This window comes from Neofelis nebulosa, chromosome X, assembly GCF_028018385.1.
Source record: "Neofelis nebulosa isolate mNeoNeb1 chromosome X, mNeoNeb1.pri, whole genome shotgun sequence".
NCBI lineage: Eukaryota > Metazoa > Chordata > Mammalia > Carnivora > Felidae > Neofelis > Neofelis nebulosa.
Window position 1 is genome coordinate 110,924,764 of NC_080800.1, and position 21,134 is coordinate 110,945,897.

Here is a 21,134-nt window from a genome sequence, read left to right on the forward strand (position 1 = left end):
CCAGGTTTCGTGGTTGCTATTATTTTGCTCTTGCAAAAACGGTGCTGATGCAATGGTGAAGAAACAGCAGAGAAGAATATTCTACAGAACAACTGGCCGGTACTCTTCAAAGAAGTGAATGTCTCGAAGATCGAAGACACACTGAGCAAAGGTGACAAAGAGACGTGACAACTAAAAGTAATGTGTGATCCTGAATCGGGGACTGGTTCGGGAAAACAGAATTCTTGCTGGGCAGGACATTTGGGGAACTATTGAGTAAATGTAAATACGGATTGAAGATCAGATATTACTATGTCAATGTTAATTTTGATAATGGTGGTTATGTAAGAGAATATTCTTGTTAGAAAATATACACTGAAGTGTTTAGGAGTAAAGGGTCATGTCTACCTTTTAACTGGTTCAGGAAAAGAATGTGTGCGTGTGTGTGCGTGCGTGTGTGTGCGTGCGTGTGTGTGTGTAAAGAGATAAAGCAAGAACTCTTTGTACTATTTTTGCAACTTTTCTATAATTTTGAAAAAAAACTTCAAGTACACCAACAGAAATAGCAGCAATGATTAAGGGAGCCTGAAGAAGGTCCAAACTCGGAACAACGATCTGGGGAGGGGAGAGGAACCACATTCTGGAGGAAAGAGCATGAACTATATTTAGATCAAGTGGCCTAGAGAGAACTCTCTCCCTCCCCATGACTCAGGGTGATTCCCAATGTTTTCTGCTGACGTACACCCAAAATACAGGAAATTGACCTTTCAAGCTGTTTTCACCCTTCAGATACCACCGCTTTGTTTATATTTCAATGTCCTCGTCTATCTTAGGTTCCTTTTTCATTTTGTTGAAGTAACATTTCCTTTCTTCTTATAGGAAGCATGGGTAACAAATATTTAAAAACAAATAATGCTGAGATGAACATTATTGTTCATAACATTGTTCATAATGCTCAGATGAACAGAAAGCTATATAGCTTTCTGCCCTTGTCTGATTGTATCCTTAAGATACATTTCTAAACAGAGATTCCCAAGTTAAAGTTTTGGGCACATTTTTCGAAAAGTCCATGAATTCATACTGTGAAATGCCCTGCAGAAAGATTTTACCATGAACACATGACCCAGCTTCAACGGTTGTCAACCAATTTCCAGACTTGTTTCATATATACCCTTACCTGTTCCCCTCCCATACACCATAATTGATTTTAAAGCAAATCACAGACATAGCATTTTTATGTATTTATTTACAATTATATATCTCTAAAATACAATCCTGATTTCAGCACTCACTTTATATATTATTAGTGTCTCTATATTATATGTGAAACAGGCATACATTCCGGGCAATCCTAGTAGACTGTATAAAATTAGATGCTTATTAATGTAGTTTTATACTGATTTGAACTCCCCGAAGACACTTAAGAATATTAAGAGATATAAAATAGAGGTAAAATACTGTTGCTAAATGATCTTTACAAACACGCAGCAGATAGTATGCCTTTAAAAGTCCTCACACAAAGTCGAGTGGAGACATTTCTAGATACTCATGTAAATTTCAGAATGTTACCTGGATTCAGCTAAACAAATTATTACTAACTAGCTACCAGAGAAAATTCAATTAATTTGTTGCCTGATCAATTGCTTTTTAAATTTCTAACAAATGGGATCGCCTGGGTGGCTTGGTGGGTTAAAGCATCCGACTTTGGCTCATGAGCTCACGGTTTGTGAGTTCGAGCCCTGCATCAGGCTCTCTGCTGTCAGTGCAGAGCCTGCTCTGGGTTCTCTGTCTCTGCCCCTCCTGCATGCGCCTATGCTCTCTCCTTCTCTCTCAAATAAACAAACAAACAAAAAAACAAACATTAAAAATAAAATAGGGGCACCTGGGTGGTTCAGTCGGTTAAGCACCTGACTCTTGATTTTGGCTCAGGCCATGATCTCACAATTTGTGGGTTCCAGCCTCGCATCAGGGTGCACGCTCGCAGTGCAGCCTGCTTTGGATTCTTTCTGTCCCTCCCCTGCTTCTCAAAATAAATAAACGTAAAAAAATAAATTTTTTCACAAATGGTGGAAATTAGACATAGTCTTAATTCTGTAGCACACAAGGTCATTATTAAAGTTATTTATATTCATGATAATGTAATATTCCTTGAAACTTGATTCCTAGGTTAGGAAAATGTTTCCAACAAATTTCATGAGAACTCCTTTTCACTGGTAGCTATTTCGTGTAGCCTGTGGACATGGGTGTGGTAGATGTGTTGGTGCCCTCTCTGGGTCCCTTTACCAGCTAGTGCCCTCATCCCACATCTGCTTGCTGTATGGTTGATGCCTGCGATCTCTGGTTACTCGCCCTTGTCTTATGGGAGCCTGGGAGGCTACACTCTCCCCCTTCCCAGGGAACCAATGGTACTAGGATACCAAGTCGCTGTCCCCTAGCTCAAGAGGAGACCAACGTGAGTAGGCCCTGGGAGTTGGCCAGGGCTAGACCTCACCTGAGGCCCTACCCTTGCTCCGCTCTCTCCCTGTCCCTATCCTGCTTTGATTCCTCCCTTGCAAGGTTTTCCTTAAAAGCACCCCTCCACAAATCAGATCATTGAAATAACCTACCAGTCAAGGAAAGAGGTATGCTCTTGGTTTAGAAGTTTAGGTCGGGAGTCCACTGGTAATGAACTTTGAGCAAATGTGTGCACCCCAATGGCATCAATACAGCTTGCTAAACAGGGTTAGAGGAGAGAGAAGAGAAAGGGGACTTTGCCCATGTCTGCCAGAAACGGAACATTCAAAACAATTCCGATAAGATTCTAAGACAAACCGCGACTAGATTTCTCATCAACTTCACTCAGTCCTACTCCGTTTTCTACGCAGAGTAGCAGTCTACTCTCATGAAGTCATCTGCCTCCGGGCTAAGATAATCCTGGAAATCCTAAGAGTTAGGAGTACTGGAACAGTCTGACAGTTTTATGCACAGTATCAGCTTACAGAGAAGCCGGCTTCGGTTACTAGAGCCCTTCCCACGGATGCTCTGAGACTGTTCTTTGTCATTCCTTCTGGAAGTCTCACTCTCTAGCCCAGAGCTAATCTACGGAACTTTCTACAGTGTTGCAAATGTTCTTTGTGCTCATACAGTAGCCACCGGCAGCAAGTGGCTATTGAGCATTTGAAATGTGGCTAGTAGGACTGAGGCACCCAAGTTTTAATTCATTTAAACTTAGATTTACATAGCCACGGGTGGTTGGTGGCTACTATATTGGATGGCACATCGCTATCTAAACTACAGCAGGGACCTTGGGGCGCCCGGGGGGTGGCTCAGTCAGTTAAGCGTCTGACTCTAGATTTCGGCTCGCGTTATGATCTCACAGGTCATGAGTTTGAGCCCCGTCTCGAGCTCTGCGCTGACAGCATGGAGCCTGCTTGGGATTCTCTCCCTCTCTCTCTGCCCCTCCCCTGCACATGCTCTCTCTTTTTCTCTCTCCCTCTCCCCCCAAAATAGATACACTAAAAGAAAATTTTCAACGATAGCAGGGACCTTTACGCAAGCCTGAAGGGAGAGCAGAGACCACAGGTTGAAAGACCAAATCGTTCTGTTCGTTTCTTACAGTAACCAAAAGTGTCAGAATGGAGGAAAGTGGAATATCTTATTAGGGAGTGGTACACGAGGGAACGGACCAGCTTGTAACTATTAGTGTACGATAACCCTGAGGCGAGAACACTTTATGAAGAGGAGGCGTTGGGTAAATGTTCAGGGTGTTAAAATCTGTCCAGTACGTCGTGTGCTACAATCGCTATGGAACAATAGAGCTATTTTAAACTGGGCAGTAAAACCTTTGTTACAAGGCAACTTGTTAACAGTCCCTTCATTAGCCCTTACACACGTGAATGGGAACCTGTCACTACTCTGCTTGAAAAGATGCACAATTCCCTATACTAATAAAAAGTAACCTAAAGTCACTTGAGCTGCTTTGTACTTGACAACTTTGCCTATACCGTGAGCCTCAACTATAAGATAGTTTACTGTTGATCTCATTAAAAATATATGAAGCATACCTATTATACCTAATTATTTCTAACATACCCCTCCCCACCTTTGCTTGTGAGACCACGTGGTGTGTGTTAACTAACTGGAGTGTAAATAAAAACTTGGGGGGAAAAAAAGAAAGAGATGTCAGCATACTGATACCTGAGAACCCCAAGTAGCCACGGCCTTAGCTATATTAATAACCAGAGTAACAGTGCTTCCTTAAAGCCCTGACAGGAGGTGACCTCACCTTAGGGACTTCTAGCTTCTTTAGAAGCAAAGAACCCTTATAAAATCCTGTTTTATTTGCTGATTTTTCTACCGTTGGCTCTAGCAGAAACACTCAAATGCAGCACAGAAGCATGAAAGTCAGCAGGCCTTTTCATTTTAATTTTCTTAACGTTTATTGACTTTCGAGAGAGACAGAGCGTGAGCGGGCCAGGGGCAGAGAGAGAAGGAGACACAGAATCCGAAGCAGGCTCTAGGCTCTGAACTGTCAGCACAGAGCCCGATGTGGGGCTTGAACTCACGAACCGGGAGATCATGACCTGATCAGAACATGAGGTTCTGTTTCCAAAAACGAATTCAATATATACATATTTGAATATATGAATTTAAACATACATACACATAGTAAATAATGATAGGTGGCATTACTTAAGCTTTAAACCTTAGTTTTTATATTTTTTAATTTTTTCCCCTCTTTTGTAAGTAATCTCTACTCCCAACTTGGGGTTTAAACTCCCAACCCCGAGATCAAGAGTCCCATGCTCGGGACACCTGGGTGGCTCAGTCGGTTGAATGTCAGACTCTTGATTTTGGCTCAGGGCATGAGCTCACAGTTGGTGAGTTTGAGCCCCACGTCGGACTTCTCTGTCTCCCTCTCTCTCTCTCTGCTCCTCCCTGCTCGCTATCTATCTCTCTCTCTCTCAAAATAAATAAACATTTAAAAAAAAGAGTTGCATGTTCTGACTGAGCCAGCCAGGCACCCCTAAACCTTAGTTTTTAAAATATAATTACTCTTAAGACATTGTTGATTTTTACCATCATGATTTAAATGTTATAACCCAATGCCCAGAGCTTGGTTTCTTTCTTTTTTTTTTTTTTTTTTTTTACATTTTTTTAATGTTTACTTTTGAAAGAGACGGAGTGTGAGTGGGTAAGGGGCAGAGAGAAGGAGACACAGGATCTGAAGCAGGCTTGAGGCTCTGAGCTGTCAGCACAGAGCCCGATGCTGGGCTCAAACTCACGAACCGTGAGATCATAACCTGAGCCGAAGTCAGACGGTTAACTGACTGAGCCACCCAGATGCCCCTCTACTTCTTTTAACACTACTTTCCAATGGAAGGAACCAGGGCTTTTTGGAAAAACAGCAGATTCCAAGGCTAGGACAGGAAAGGTACAAGATGAGCCTTGGAGTATCTTGTGGTGCCAGAAATTAAGGAAGTGCTCAAAGAACGATGGGGAAATAACCACAAACAGCCAGATGTGAAGCAATTTGGGCAACAAAGTAATTAATGCTAGTGGATCCTGAGTCCGTTGTGATTTAAATAATTTAAAAAACAATGAATAGGGGCGCCTGGGTGGCGCAGTCGGTTGGGCGTCCGACTTCAGCCAGGTCACGATCTCGCGGTCCGTGGGTTCGAGCCCCGCGTCAGGCTCTGGGCTGATGGCTCGGAGCCTGGAGCCTGTTTCCGATTCTGTGTCTCCCTCTCTCTCTGCCCCTCCCCCGTTCATGCTCTGTCTCTCTCTGTCCCAAAAATAAATAAAATTAAAAAAATAAAAAAAATAAAAAATAAAAAATAAAAAACAATGAATAGGGAGAAAGAAAAGCTCTTTATTATAGTAGCATTCCAACTAATATGTGAAGAAGGAATGATGTTCATGGGAAAAAAAAATCAACATTCGAGAAACACCCCAGTAATAATTGTTTCAGTGAACAATCACCAATGCACGTTAGAATTAGTCAGTGAAAGTTTGATGAGGAACAGAATATTTACATAGTCTCAAAGTATGTGGAGTTTCTGGCCCCAAATGGAACACCTGAAATTCAGACAAACCCAGATCGTGGGAGATTCTGCAGAATAACTAGCCAGTGTCCTTCAAAAATGTGGTCATAACAGACTGAGGAACAGTTCTGGAGTAAAGGAGATTAAGGAGATTTAAGGAAATGCATGTGTGCTCCTGGATCAGATCTTGGCCCAGAAAAGAACATTAATGGGACAATTGGTGACGTTTAAATAAGGATTCCAGATTAGTTAAAAATGTTACGTCAGTGTTAATTTCCTGATTTTGATCATTGTACCAGATGTGGTTATGTTGAATGTTAACACTGGGGAAGGGTATATACATCTTGCTCTACTTACAATGGGCTTATGCCCTGATAAGCCCATTGTAAGTTGAAAATATTGGATATAAAAAATGCATTTACTACACCTAACCTATCAAACATCACAGCTTAGCCTAGCCTAGCCTACCTTAACCGTGCTCCAAACACTTACATGAGCCTACAGTTGGGCAAAATCATCTAACGCAAAGCCTATTTTATAATAAAGTGTTGAATATCTCGTGTAATGTGTTGAATACTGTACTGAAAGTGAAAGAAAGATGGTTATATGGGTGCAGAATGGTTGTCAGTGTATGGGTTGTTTACCCTCGTGATCGCGTGGCTCACTGGGAGCTGTGGCTCACTGCCACTGTGTCCAGCATCACGAGAGAGGGCCATACAGTACATCACTAGCCTGGGAAAAGATTGAAATCCAAAATTCCAAGTATAGTTTCTACTGAATGTGTATCACTTTTTCACCATCATAAACTTGAAAATTTGTAAGTTGAACCATTGTAAGTCAGGAACCATCTGGACTGAGAAGTTTGAGAGAGAAAACTAGAGAGGTAGGACAGTCAGGAGGGTGTTGTCCCAGAAGCCAAAGGAATAGAGTCAAAAAGAACACAGTGATAGGGGCACCTGGGTGGCTCAGTGGGTTAAGCATCCAACTCTTGATTTCAGCTCAGGTCATGATCTCACAGTTCGTGGGTTCAAGCCCCGCGTTGGGCTCTGTGCTGACAGCTCAGAGCCTGCTTGGGATTCTCTCCCTCTCTCAACGCCCCTCCCCCACTTGCTCTCTCCCTCTCTCTCTCAAAATAAATAAATAAACATTAAAGAATAAGAGAACACAGTGGTAAATACATCAAATGCAACAGGGAGAACAATTATAGAAGGTCAAAAATAGTGTCCATCGGGAGCCTGGGTGGCTCAATCAGTTAAGTTTCTGACTCTTGATCTCAGCTCAGGTCTTGATCTCAGGGTCGTGAGTTCAAGCCCTGTGTTGGGCTCCGCACTGGGCATGAAGCCTACTTAAAAAATAAAAGAAACCTTTGGGGCACCTGGGTGGCTCAGTAGGTTAAACGTCGGACTTGAGCTCAGGTCATGATCTCACGGATTATAAAAATAAATAAATAAACTTAAAAAAAATAAGCTAGGGCTGTAACCAAACAATATTTATTTATTTATATTTTTATTTTTAATTATTTTTAATTATTTTATTTTTTTTAATTTTATTTTTTATTTTTTAAAATTTACATCCAGGGGCGCCTGGGTGGCTCAGTCGGTTAAGCAGCCGACTTCAGCTCAGGTCATGATCTCGCGGTCCGTGGGTTCGAGCCCCGCGTCGGGCTCTGTGCTGACAGCTCAGAGCCTGGAGCCTGTTTCAGATTCTGTGTCTCCCTCTCTCTGACCCTCCCCCATTCATGCTCTGTCTCTCTCTGTCTCAAAAATAAATAAACATTAAAAAAAATAAAAAAAAAATAAAATTTACATCCAAATTAGTTAGCATATAGTGCAACAATGATTTCAGGAGTAGACTCCTTAGTGCCCCTTACCCATTTAGCCCATCCCCCCTCCCACAACCCCTCCATTAACCCTCAGTTTGTTCTCCATACTTATGAGTCTCTTCTGTTTTGTCCCTCTATCTGTTTTTATATTATTTTTGTTTCCCTTCCCTTATGTTCATCTGTTTTGTCTCTTCAAGTGCTCATATGAATGAAGTCATATGATTTTTGTCTTTGACTGACTAATTTCACTTAGCATAATACCCTCCAGTTCCATCCACGTGGTTGCAAATGGCAAGATTTCATTCTTTTTGATTGCCGAGTAATACTCCATTGTACATACATACCACATCTTCTTTATCCATTCATCCATCGATGGACATTTGGGCTCTTTCTATACTTTGGCTGTTGTTGATAGTGCTGCTGTAAACATGGGGGCGCATGTGTCCCTTCGAAACAGCACACCTGTATCCCGTGGATAAATGCCTAGTAGTGCAATTGCTGGGTCGTAGGGTAGTTCTATTTTTAGTTTTTTGAGGAACCTCCATCCTGTTTTCCAGAGCGGCTGCACCAGCTTGCATTCCCACCAACAGTGCAAAAGAGATCCTCTTTTGGCATCCTTGCCAACATCTGTGGTTGCCTGAGTTGTGAATGTTAGCCATTCTGACAGGTGTAAGGTGGTATCTCATTGTGGTTTTGATTTGTATTTCCCTGATGATGAGTGATGTTGAGTATTTTTTCATGTGTCGGTTGGCCATCTGGATGTCTTCCTTGGAGAAGTGTCTATTCATGTCTTTTGCCCATTTCTTCACTAGATTATTTATTTTTGGGGCGTTGAGTTTGATAAGTTCTTTATAGATTTTGGACACTAACCCTTTATCTGATATGTCATTTGCAAATATCTTCTCCCATTCTGTCACTTGCCTTTTAGTTTAGCTGATTGTTTCCTTCGCTGTGCAGTTTTTTTATTTTGATGAGGTCCCAGTAGTTCATTTTTGCTTTTGTTTCCCTTGCCTCTGGAGACATGTTGAGTAAGAAGTTGCTGCAGCCAAGATCAAAGAGGTTTTTGCCTGCTTTCTCCTCGGGGATTTTGATGGCTTCCTGTCTTTACATTTAGGTCTTTCCTCCATTTTGAGTTTATTTTTGTGTCTGGTGTAAGAAAGTGGTCCAGGTTCATTCTTCTGCATGTCACTGTCCAGTTTTCCCAGCACCACTTGCTGAAGAGACTGTCTCTATTCCATTGGATATTCTTTCCTGCTTTGTCAAAGATGAGTTGGCCATATGTTTGTGGGTCCACTTCTGGGTTCTCTATTCTGTTCCATTGATCTGAGTGTCTGTTCTTGTGCCAGTACCATACTGTCTTGATGATTACAGCTTTGTAGTATAGCTTGAAGTCTGGGATTGTGATGCCTCCTGCTTTGGTTTTCTTTTTCAAGATTGCTTTGGCTATTTGGGGTCTTTTCTGGTTCCATACAAATTTATTTATTTATGTATTTATTTATTTATAGTTTTATTTTTAATTTTTTAAAAATATAATTCATTGCCGAATTGGTTTCCATACAACACCCAGTGCTCATCCCAACAAGTGCCTTCCTCCATGCCCATCATGCACTTTCCCCTCTCCCTCCACCCCCCCCCCCATCAACCCTCAGTTTGTTCTCAGTCCTTAAGAGTCTCTTATGGTTTGGCTCCCTCCCTCTCTGTAACTTTTTTTCCCCCTTCCCCTTTCCCATGGTCTTCTGTTAAGTTTCTCATATTTATTTATTTTTGAGAAAGAGATAGCAAGTAGGGGTAGGGTAGAGAGAGAGAGGGAGACAGGGGATCCAGAGCGGGTTTTGTCACCCACGTGCCCCCCAAAAAACTTTTTTTAATTAAAGTTTATTTTTAAAAACCATAAGGAAGCAGAAAGCAACTTCCATTAGCCGTGTGGGATTTTGAAAGCTCTAGAAATTAGTCTTATATAAAAAACTATTTGCAGTAATATCAGAAGGCTATAAAAGGTGTAAGACAAGGGCAGACGGCCTTATGCCCTGAAAATAGTTTGTCATTAAGAAAACCCTGATATAGACATACAACATTAGAATGGCGATTTAATGGGGGAAACTCTGGGTGATTGGTGGCTGACAATTTTCAGATGAATAGATACAGCATTTTAAAAGAACTCAGGAAGAATACGTTGGTCTTATAATAGCATCTGGCCTTACTTGTTATAAACTCATTTCTGTGTTCCACCTAAAGCCAGCATACGTGACTTACAATAGCACTTAACTTGCTGTAGACATTCCTGTCGTAAAATGTATTAAAACAAACATTTTTTTGGGTGACTGGGTGGCTCAGTTAGTTAAGTGTCTGACTCTTGATTTCGGTTCAGGTCACGATCTTGTGGTTCATGAGTTCGAGCCAGCTGATGATGTGGAGCCTGTTTGGGATTCTCTCTCTCTCTCTCTCTCTCTCTCTCTCTCTGGCTCTCCCCCATTCGCTCTTTCTCTCTCTCTCAAAATAAAAAAATAAACTTTAAAAAAACCACAAATTTTTCTAAGAACCTCATGGACATTTTTCTGAGAACCTGAGATGTGGCATTAAGAGAGGACTTTAGGGGCGCCTGGGTTGCTCAGTTGGTTGAGCGTTGGACTCCTGATTTTGGCTCAGGCCATGATCTCAAGGGCTGTGGGACTGAGCCCCGCATCGGGCTCTGCTCTGATTGTGGAGCCTGCTTGGGATTCTCTCTCTCTCTCCTTCTGCCGCTCCCCTGGGCTCACCCTCTCCCTCTTTAAAACATAATAAATACTAAATAAAAAAGAGAGGGCTTTAAACATGTTCATTCGCTCATTCATTCATTGATTCAGTTGTGCATTTACTTATTTATTTTTAGGATGGGGGAAACTTGAGTCTGTGTACAGGCCCATGGGGAAAGACTAGAAGGAAGGACAAGAGCTATGGGAGAATAAAAGTAGCTATCTGACAGAGACAGGTACCAGAGGCGATGGATCACAGGGTGTACCTGGATCTGCCAGTCAGAGGAGGGACTCCTCACCTCTGGGCCCGGAGGAGAGAGAGGACACAGCATAGACGTGGGTGGACGGGACTGACGTGTTGCATCCTTGTTTCATTCACTCTCTTCGTAAGTTAATGGGTTGAGTCTATCCTTCGAGAATGAGGATGATGAAGTCGAATGGGGACAGACGTACAGAACATGACTGAGGGGGACATGATGGGGGGCAGACCAAGGTCTTGGAAAGGATTGTGGAGGGGTGTTTAGGGCCTAGTTGAGACCCGGGCCCACGAATGTATAGAGGAACCAATCTCCGTGGTTGTGGGATTTTCTCCAGCCGCACTCTGCAGCCTAGCGGGGGTAGATCAGACAGGCTGGGGGGTGGAGCCAAGATGTGGCTTTGCCGTCCTGGCAGAGCAGAATTAGGAGGGTGCAAAGGACTCCACACTGAAGGTGGGATCCACACTGAAGCGGGAAGTAAGGGAAGGCGGGAGCGGAGTGGTAGACGGGGGACTTGGAGGTCTCCCGATGACTCTGAAGCACAATTATGCCAGGCAGGGTGGCCAGGGACAACTAGGGACGAAGAAAATTGTGGTCGGAGATTGGGATACTGCAGTGAAGAGCCGCCAGCAACAGCGTTGGAAGGCGTCCCCCCTGCCTGGCCCTGCACCGCTGCAGGGGGCTCTATGCTCCCATGTGCCAGGGACCGCTAACCCAGCATCTTGTCCAATGTAAAGTTTTGAAAAATGTTTATTTATTTTGAGAGAGAGAGAGACAGAGAGTGAGCGAGCACGAGCAGGGGAGGGGGAGAGGGAGAGCATGCCAAGCAGGTTCCGTGCTCAGCGTGGAGCCCTACGTGGGGCTCGATCCCACGACCATGGGATCACAACCTGAGCCAAAATCACGAGTCGGACACTCAATGGACCGAGCCACCCAGCTGCCCCGTGTCTTGTCCGATTTAGCGGTTGTCCCGGAGTTTTCATTTTCCCACCAGGAGGAAGTATTAACAACTAAATTGATATAAGCAAGCCAGATGGGTCTGTGGGACCACCACTGTTTAATTCCAGCTTCTGCCTTGGTCTCGTCTGCTGGCTTGTGTGAGGCCTGTACAGAGAAGCAAATTCTCACTTTGACACAGAGTTAAACGTAAACGGCAACCGGTGATAACCTTTCTCCCTTTTTCTTTTTCTTTTAAATTCTTTTTCTTTTATTTATTTTGAGAGAGAGACAGAGAGAGAGAAAGTGCAAGCGGGGGAGGGGTAGAGAGAGAGGGAGAGGGAGAGAATCCCAAGCAGGCACATGTTCAGTGCAGAGCCCAAAGTGGGGCTCAAACCCACAAACTGTGACATCATGACCTGAGCCGAAGTTGGACGCTTAACCAGCCGGGCCACCCGGGCGCCCCCCTTCTCCCTCTTTCTAATCTTTTCCAAATACAACATAACCCTGTCAAGGACAGTGTGCTGGGTATTCACTGATAACAAAGCAAGTGCACTCAGATATTAGACAACCGACTCATTCTTGTCCCAGGCGGGGATGGGGAGGGGGGAGTATTCACCATTGTGCCCCTTGCTGGACACACACAGCAGGGTGTGCCGGCCAGCTGTGCCCATGCCAAAGCCTACGAGATACAGGAAGCTGCCAGGCCACGAGTTGGTAGGCCCGTGGATGTAGGAAATTACACCTTCACGTGTACATAAAACATGTTTAGGAAACGGAGGCTGAGGAGTCCTGCCGTACGAGTAGTCTGAATGGTCTTCGTACAATGGTTATGTCATTCGTTACGTGGTGCAAATCTACAACCCGTTATGTTTTTAAATTTTGCAATCCACCCTTTCAGCATGAGTTCAGAAACTAAAGTGCTTAGTTAATGTGCAATTAAATACCATATTTGTTACTCAAGAAAATTGATCATGAACGTGTAACACGAACAAAACACTTGTCCACGTTTATCACCTACATCGATGTCACTGACCCCTTGAAAACCAGAAGACATAAATCTGCAGAGACAGCGTCAGCATCTACCTCAAAAGTTTGTACTTATTTTAAGAATACTGTGCTCAAAGATGAGGATTTCAGGGGATGCAGCTGCCGAGAGGGTATTTATCTATTGCTCTGTGAACGACTTGATCCAATGACCTCTCTTCAAAATTCATTTGCTCGTTTTGATTTCAAGTTTCCTTGTACATGACAAAGAATGAAGCAATAAATAGCTTTAAATGAGGAGCTCTGTTAGCAGAAGGACTTCACAGTTAAATGATGCCACTTATGTGATGTCATCTATATCATTAGATGCTTCAAATAGAAAATGAGTTGAATTAGGGTTCTCCAGAGAAAGAGAACTAATGGGACGGGTGTGTGTATGAGAGAGAGAGAGAAAGAAAGAGACAGAGAGAGAGATTTATTTTAAGCAATTGGCTCACACGATTGTGGAGGCTTCTTCCCAAGTCCAAATTCTGGTGGGGTAGGCCAGCAGGCCGGACAACTCAGGGAGGAGTTGCTGTTCCAGTCCAAATGCAGTCTGCTGGCAGAATTCCTTCTCGATTAGGGTCAGCATTTGCTCTGTTCAGGCCTTCAAATGATTGCATGAGGCCCACCCACATCGTGGAAGGTAATCTGCTCTACTCATTTAAAATGATTTAAATGTTAATCTTCTCCAAAAACCACCTTCCCCGAAACTTCCAGAATAATGTTTGTCCAGCTATCTGGGCACCGTGGCCCAGCCAAGTTGACACATAAAATTAACCGTCACGTTAATGAATTCCAATACTTCTTCACTGTTGCATCCAGCTCATGGAATCAAAGCAAAGCTTACAGAAATTTATTCTGATGAGAGGGAAATATACAAGATTATTGAGAAAGCTACTGTAAATTCAGTTTAAACATTCAACATTTATGGGGCACCTGGGTGGCTCAGTCGGTTAAGCATCAGATTTCGGCTCAGGTCATGATCTCACGGTTCATGGGTTCAAGCCCTGCGTCGGGCTCTGTGCTGATAGCTCAGAGCCTGGAGCCCACTTCAGATTCTGTGTCTCCCTCTCTCTCTCTGACCCTTTCCCGCTCACACTCTGTGTGTGTGTCTCTCTCTCAAAAATAAATAAATAAATAAAATAAACATCAAAAAAATAAAAAAAAAATTCAACATTTAGGGTGAGTATTTTGGTGGTGATTATTTTTTTCATAGAAATACAAATTTGGTGGAGAAAAAAAGACAAAATTATTTTGTCTCTATGAAAGTTTTATTTTCTGTAATAATGAGTAACAATTATTATTTTCTTGACTTCTTTTTTGCTTTCAAGACTATTATAATTTTATTTTATTTTTTATTTTTGAAGACAATTATAATTTTAAAATAACACATTTTGATTTTAAATATATTGTCCAAATTCAGCAAAATATTTCACATGTGAACCAGATTTTCACTTACCAAATAAAAGTATCACATCTTACAAATGGCACTGTTTGCTGTTTTAAATTTTTTCTTAAGTTTTTTAAATTCATTTTGAGAGAGAGATAGAGAGAGAGAGCACGGGCAGGGGAGGGACAGAGAGAGGGAGACAGGATCTGAAGCGGGCTCTGCACTGACAGCACAGGGCCCGATGTGGGGCGCGAACCCACAAACCGTGAGATCATGACCTGAGATGAAGTCAGATGTGCTTGACCAACTGAGCCGCCCAGCTGTCCCCACTGTTTAAAATTTTAAACCCAAATAAAAGCTCCAAGTCGTCCTAGAATGACAGGAATGAAATGATAGTACTGTTTCTTTGTCTTTAGAATCACTAGGCTATCACTGTTTAGTTCAAACCTCTGTGACAATACGGGGGTATGTGCTACCACGGGTGTTGCAGAAAGAAACTGCAAGCCACAAACAAACTGGAAGGGCTCTGAAGTGTTGGACACCTAATTTAGACACAAATGTGGGTAGTCGAGTCCGCATGTCAGGGGCCAAATGTATAACTAGAAGTGCTCTGAATTGACTCTCTGTGGAACGCAGTGTTTGGTAAAAGGATAAGTAATAAACATGTGCTGATATGAACTTCAAAGTCTATGTCCAAACAAGTGCATTCGTATGTTTACCAAAAGATATGTAAAGATACATACAAAATGTTCATAGCAGCACTATTTGTAACAAACCAAACCTGGAAACTGCCCACATGCCCATCAACAGAATGGATGTCTTAGAGACTAGAAGGATAGAGTGAAGACTTGTTTAAGGCAAGTTTAAGGCACTTGTTGTGGAAAGGGGGGGGGGGAAGTGGGGGGCAGAGAGAGAGGGAGACACCGAATCGGAAGCAGGCTCCAGGCTGTCCGCACAGAGCCTGACACTGGGCTCGAACTCACAAACCATGAGATCGTGACCTGAGCCGTGACCTGAGCGAAAGTCCGATGGTTAATGGACTGAGCTACCCAGGTGCCCCTGAACTTTTTTTGGAGCAAGGGCTATGCTATGCACTCTTGCGTTATTTTGTTTAATCCTCGCCATGCCCTGTGATGGAGATATTAGCCTCATTTGACATATAAGGAAACTGAGGCACACTGAGGTCAAGGATTCTGCCCAAGGTATAAACTTGGGATTTAAACTCAGATCTTTCTCAATCCAAAGGTCATATGTACCTTTTCCATTATAGTCTGTTTTCTTTCCATGATAGATAGGGGAGGCAGAGAAACTTGGACAGTATGGTGTTCACACACTCATACATTCTAAAATTATAACTGCTACTATTTCTTGAGCACCTACTATGAGGCAAGTACCATGCTTGGTACTTTACATAAATTATTTTTACAATTCTCATAACCCTTCATAGCAAGAATTATTATTCTCAGTTTTTAGATGAAGAGACTGAGGCTCAGAGAAATTCAATGATTTGACCAGTTTCACAAATCTCTTACCATCACCTATCTCTCGGCAGCCTTAACAGGGGCCACCAACTGTGTGCCAGGCACTATGGTGGGTTCTGGAGTCCTACGAACGCTAGGAACGAACAACTGTTGTTTGCTTACCTGACCTATTTGAGAGTAGGGTAAGATTCCTGTCCCCAGTTCCATACAGGGACTTGTGGAGACAAAAATAAAGATCAGTAATAGTGACAGTTCCCATTTACTGATTATGCAACGTCCTAGGTACTGTACCACACACACACACACACACACACACACACACACACACACACACAGGGATACCATGTCTAATTCTCACAACGATCCTGTTAATACCCTCATTTTACTGAGACGAAAAGAGAGGCTCAGTGAGTCTGATTTGCACAAGGTCACAGAGCAGCTAGGTGTCTCCCGTCCGATTTGCACCCTGACCTGCTGACTCTAGGGCTCTTGGTCTCAACTCTCACACCCAGTTAAAGATGTTTGGTAGAATTAGTAAAAACGGAATCCGCAATGCAGTCCAGAGTCTTGGGAAGGGGGCGCCGGGCGACAGAAGCACGTGGTGACGGCAAGCCGAAAAGCCGGCGCCCAGTTTTGGGGCACTAGGAAGAAACCGGGCGGAGGCAGGTGTGGGGAGCCAGGAGCCCTCAGGCTGGGAGACCCAGGGAAAGCTGGACGGAGGCTGCGCACCAGGAGTCTCCGCTCCTTCCGGAGGAAAATTCCCACCTCCGGCGCGTGGAAACCCGCAGGCGCCGGCAGAGGCGCCCGGGCGGTCTGTGGGCGGAGCCTCGGGGGCGGGCGGGGCCGGTTTTGCCTTCGCTCCGGCGGCGGCGGCGGCGGAGGCGGCGGCGGCGGCCTAGAGTGCACGAGCGAGCGGCTCTTTCCGCTCTCCCGCGCGTCGCCGCCTTCTGCGGAGCCTCCGCCTCCTCCTCTGTGGCGCCTCCGGCTTCCTCCTCCTCCGGCTGCCCTCAGCGCGCGCGCCCATCGGCTCCGTTATGGCGACCCGCAGCCCCAGCGTCGTGGTGAGCGGCTCGGCCCGCGGCACCTGAGGCTCGCGGCCCGCAGTGCGGGCGCCGGCCGGTGTGGCCCGGGGAAGCCCGGAGGGGCGGGGGGGGGGGCGACCGCCGCGTCCCGGCTCGGGCTTTACGTCACACGGGGTGGCGTGGGGGATGCGTGGCGAGGTGCGGGGTGGGTGCCTCCGGACAGCCCGGGGGAGGGGGGCTGCGTGTGGCAGGGGAGGGTGGGGATGGCGCTTTGGCGGACTCGTGCGGCCGGGGAGGGCCCGCGGGCCAGTTCGGGAACGACCCGGCGCGCCGCGGGTGGGGGCATTGTCCGGAGAGGCCCTTCTCTAAACTGGGGGTATGCCGCCGAGGTCCTCGGGGCCCCTGTAATAGAGGGCGCAGGCACGGGAGCGGCCACGTGGGAGGGCATGCGGGGACTGGTACTTGCGCCTAGTTCCGCAAATGCCGTAATGACCGTGCGAATGCGCATTGCCTGCTTGAACCCTCACAGCAGCCTTGGTAGCGGTAACCATGCCCGCGTTTTGACACACGAGGAAAATAGTGACACGGTATTAGGTAATTTTCTCTCGGCCCAGAGGGAGCTAGGCCTCGAATTCAGGTGTGCCTCGATCCGGATCCTACGTTCTTTGATGCTGCGGGGACAAAAAGTGCGAATCTGGTCCTTACCTTCAAGGACATTCGTACCATCACCAGCCTCTGTATCCCGTCTCCAACCTCATTGGTTCTTTTTGTTTCTGGAACAAGCCAAGCTGCACACACACACAACCCCCCCCCCCCTGCCTTTCCGATCATGCTTGCTAAAACGGCCAACACCCATCCCAATAGTTACATGCCTCAGTCTGCATCATCGTCATCATTATATTTTAGCAGTTACCTGATTACCTGTTGATTGTCTCTCCCACTAAAACAGAAGCTTTATAAGGTCAGGAATCGCCACCATAACCACAGCATATAGGACAGTGCCTGGCATGTAAGAAATTCTCAATAATGGTTTGTTGAGTGAATAAATAATTAACCACTTGAGCCCCCCCGAAAGGAAGGATTCTATTGATATTGGGAATGATGGCTTAAGGTAAAGGGCAGAGTTCTTCCTGGAGTCTGGCCTGGAATCCTGCTTGCTTGGGCTGTTTACTAGCTGTGTGGCCTTGGGTAACTTCCCTTTTCTGGGCTTAAGTGTCCCTAATGTATAACTGAGGTACTAGCTACCTCTGGGTGTTACTGAAATATTGTAAGACTGTCTGCTTAAACAACCTTTCCGTGGTCCTTGACTGGGAATAGTAATAATAGCTATCATCGTGTTTACCTACATAGTCCTATTTACTCCTCGAAACAACTCTGTAACAATAGCATGATTATTACCATTTTACAGAGGAGGAACCTTTGGAGCCTCAGAGAAGTTAAGTAATTTTACTTCTTGCCATACCCACGTCACATAGTTGCAAAGAGAAAGTCCGACTCAAGCCTAGGTGTCTCTCAAGAGTCCATGCCCTTAAGTGGTATGCTAATAGTAGGTACTCAAAAAATGGTGGGGGCTTTTGTGTTTACTCAGTTGCTGAGGAAGTTAGATGTTTTTAGCTTTGGGGTGTGATGCCTGCCCCAGCATACAGTGAGTTATTATTGCTAGAACTAGCTATTGTTAGTTTCATTTGAACGTTAAGATCTTCCTTGTGTTTTTGGTTTGCAAAGTACTGTTCTTTTTTTATTTCCTTGCCAAAAATTGCACGTTAGTAATAACAGGCACTCGTATAGTGTTTAGTATGTTCTGGTTTCTGTTCTAAACTCTTTACATATATTAACTGATTTTATATTTTTAAATTTAAAAATAAAGTTATGTGGCTCAGAGAGGTTAAGTAACTTATCCTAGATCACCCAGCAATGCTAGGATTTGAATCTGACTTATCTGGTCCCAGAGTCTGCTCTTAACCTCCATTTTTTAATGTTTATTTTTGAGAGAGCAGGGGAGGGGCAGAGAGAGGGGAGACAGAATCCGAAGCAGGCTTCGCGCTGTCTGTGCAAAGCCCGACATGGGGCTCAAACCCAGGAACCGTCAGATCATGACCTGAGCCAAAGCCAGACGCTCAACTGACTGAGCCACCTAGGTGCTTTTTAACATCTCCATTTTAGAAAAATATTTTATTATTTATTTTTGAGAGAGAGCGGGGAGAGGGGCAGAGAGACAGGGAGAGAGGATCCCCAGCAGGTTCCACACTGACAGCACCGAGCCCAGTACGGGGCTCGAACTCACCAACCATGAGATCATAACCCAAGCCAAAACCAAGAATCAGATGCTTAACCGACTGGGCCACCCAGGTGCCCCCAAATATTTTAAGATTTTTTTTATTTTTGAGAGCGTGAGTGGGGGAGGAGCAGAGAAAGAGGGAGAAAGAGGATCGAAAGCAGGCTCTGCACTGATAGCAGCGAGCCCGACACGGGGCTCCATCCCACGAACCATAAGATCATGACCTGAGCCAAAGTTGGACACTCAACCAAGTGAGCCACTCACGTGTCCCATTTCCCCAAATGTTTTCGGGTTGGGCTTTTCCCAGAGCCATCCAGAACCTTCTTTGTGATCTTCTTTAGCCATTTTATGTCCGGTTCTTGTTATGGACTGAACGTTTGTATCTCCAGTAATAGCCAACAGATACATATGTTGAAGCCCCAACTGCCCACTGTGTGGTATTTGGAGATGGGGCCCTTTGTGGAGTAATTACGATTACTAATAAGGTCATGAGATTGGGGTCCTGGTCTTTTAAGAAAAGACACCAAAGAGCTCCCTTCCCCACCCTCCACTGTGCACATAGCTAGGAGAAGGCAGCTGCCTACAAACCTAGAGAGGAGGCCTCGGGATGAAACCTATTTTGCTGGCATCTTGATCTTGGACTTCCCAGCTTCCAGAACTGCAAGAGATAAATTACTGTTGTTTAAGCCACCCAGCTGGTGGGATTTTGCTAGGGCAGCTCCAGCAGACTAATACAGTTGTTTTAGAAGATGTCGGTAATCACCACATGCTTAGACATGCCACACCAAGTCACCAATAAAACAGATGTGGTTTACATTCATTTCGAGGTGCGACTTACATTCATAATCAACTATTGCCTGGTTGATTTAGAAAACTGTGCTAATTCAGTATTAGAGACATGCCAGTGTACTTGACTCTGTTTACAACCAGGCAACAGACTACTTGAAGCTCGGTAGGCTGTAGGGGGAGTCATTGGTGATGGGTTCCAGGTTTATCTTTAGTGCATGTGTAACTGCTGTTGATAATCACAAATTTGTGGGCTGGTCAAATTAGATTCAAGTACAAATGACAAGCTTTATTGTGCTGTATAGTTAGTTGTATGTATGTCTTTTCTACTAGATTATGTATAAGCTCTTTGAGGGCTCTCAGTTTAAAATCATCTTTGTATGCTCCCTACAAAATTAACTGCACAGTGCCTTACCAAAGTGAATGCTAAATGCATTTTTATGTAATTTAATATATTGCAATCCCTTCCTGTCAAAGCAGCCACTGGATTGTTAACTAATCCAAATCAGATGAGGTTAATATCAGATATTAATATCAAATCAGACAAATAAGGGCTAATAAGATTAAAGGCCACCGAGTATATTTCTGTCTAGCTCTTGTGGAGATTGGAGTTATTGGACCCATTTAATATGAAGTTTTGGTGTTTTGGATGATTAAGAACAAGTTCCTGGGGGCACCTGGATGGCTTAGTCAGTTGAGTGTCTGTCTGACTTGATTTTGGCTCAAGTCGTGATCTCAGGGTCGTGGGATTGAGCCCCCCATCAAGCTCCACACTGAGTGTGGAGCCTGCTTCAGATTCTCTCTCTCTCTGTCTCTCTCTGTTTCTCTCTCTGTCTCTCTCTCTCTCTTTCTTTCTTTCTTTCTTTCTCTCTTTCCCTTTGCCCCTTTCCTTCCCTCTAAAATAAGTAAAATGGAAAAAAAAAAGACCACATTCGTGTTCATTGAATTATATCTTATTTCTTATCATTGGTCCAAGTGCACGTGAGGCTTCTGGGAGTTTGAGTACTCTCTAAATTCCCAGCATGCTTCACCTATATCTTTTTCATAGCAGTTTAACACTGTCTTATGGTTATTCATATGCATGTCATGTCTTCTATACTGTAAGCTCTTTGAGGGTAGGTATGTCACATTTATCTAATCCTGTCTAGTATGTACAACACAGTAGATTCTCAATAAATATTTGAGTATTAGTAATAATACAGGTTCTGGATAAGGTCCTCACCATTTTAAAATTAGTATTCTAATATTTGGTCATTATATATGGATTTGAAAGACTTGGACTTTTCATTACATGTAAAAATTGGGAAAAGTTGATGTTGGTGCCTTGTCATCATTTAAATAAATTGCTCCGTATTTAACTTTATATTTGAAATATCTACAAGTAGACATAATAGTATAA

General features: G+C 44.2%; 1 protein-coding gene across 5 annotated transcripts in view; it reads left to right on the forward strand.

The window, feature by feature from the left end:
- The window catches only part of HPRT1 (hypoxanthine phosphoribosyltransferase 1), a 52,157-nt gene continuing 31,023 nt past the window's right edge, over nucleotides 1–21,134 (forward strand). The window contains exon 1 of one of the 5 annotated variants that reach the window (XM_058714856.1): nucleotides 1–151. Coding sequence is in view for 3 of the 5 variants with exons in the window: in XM_058714855.1 (XP_058570838.1) it covers nucleotides 16,684–16,710 (27 nt within the window). In the remaining 2 variants the exon portion in view is untranslated. Of the gene's footprint in view, nucleotides 178–16,515; nucleotides 16,711–16,842; nucleotides 16,870–21,134 lie in introns of those variants that run through there. The other 4 variants (XM_058714857.1, XM_058714855.1, XM_058714853.1 and 1 more) reach the window with 4 other exon arrangements.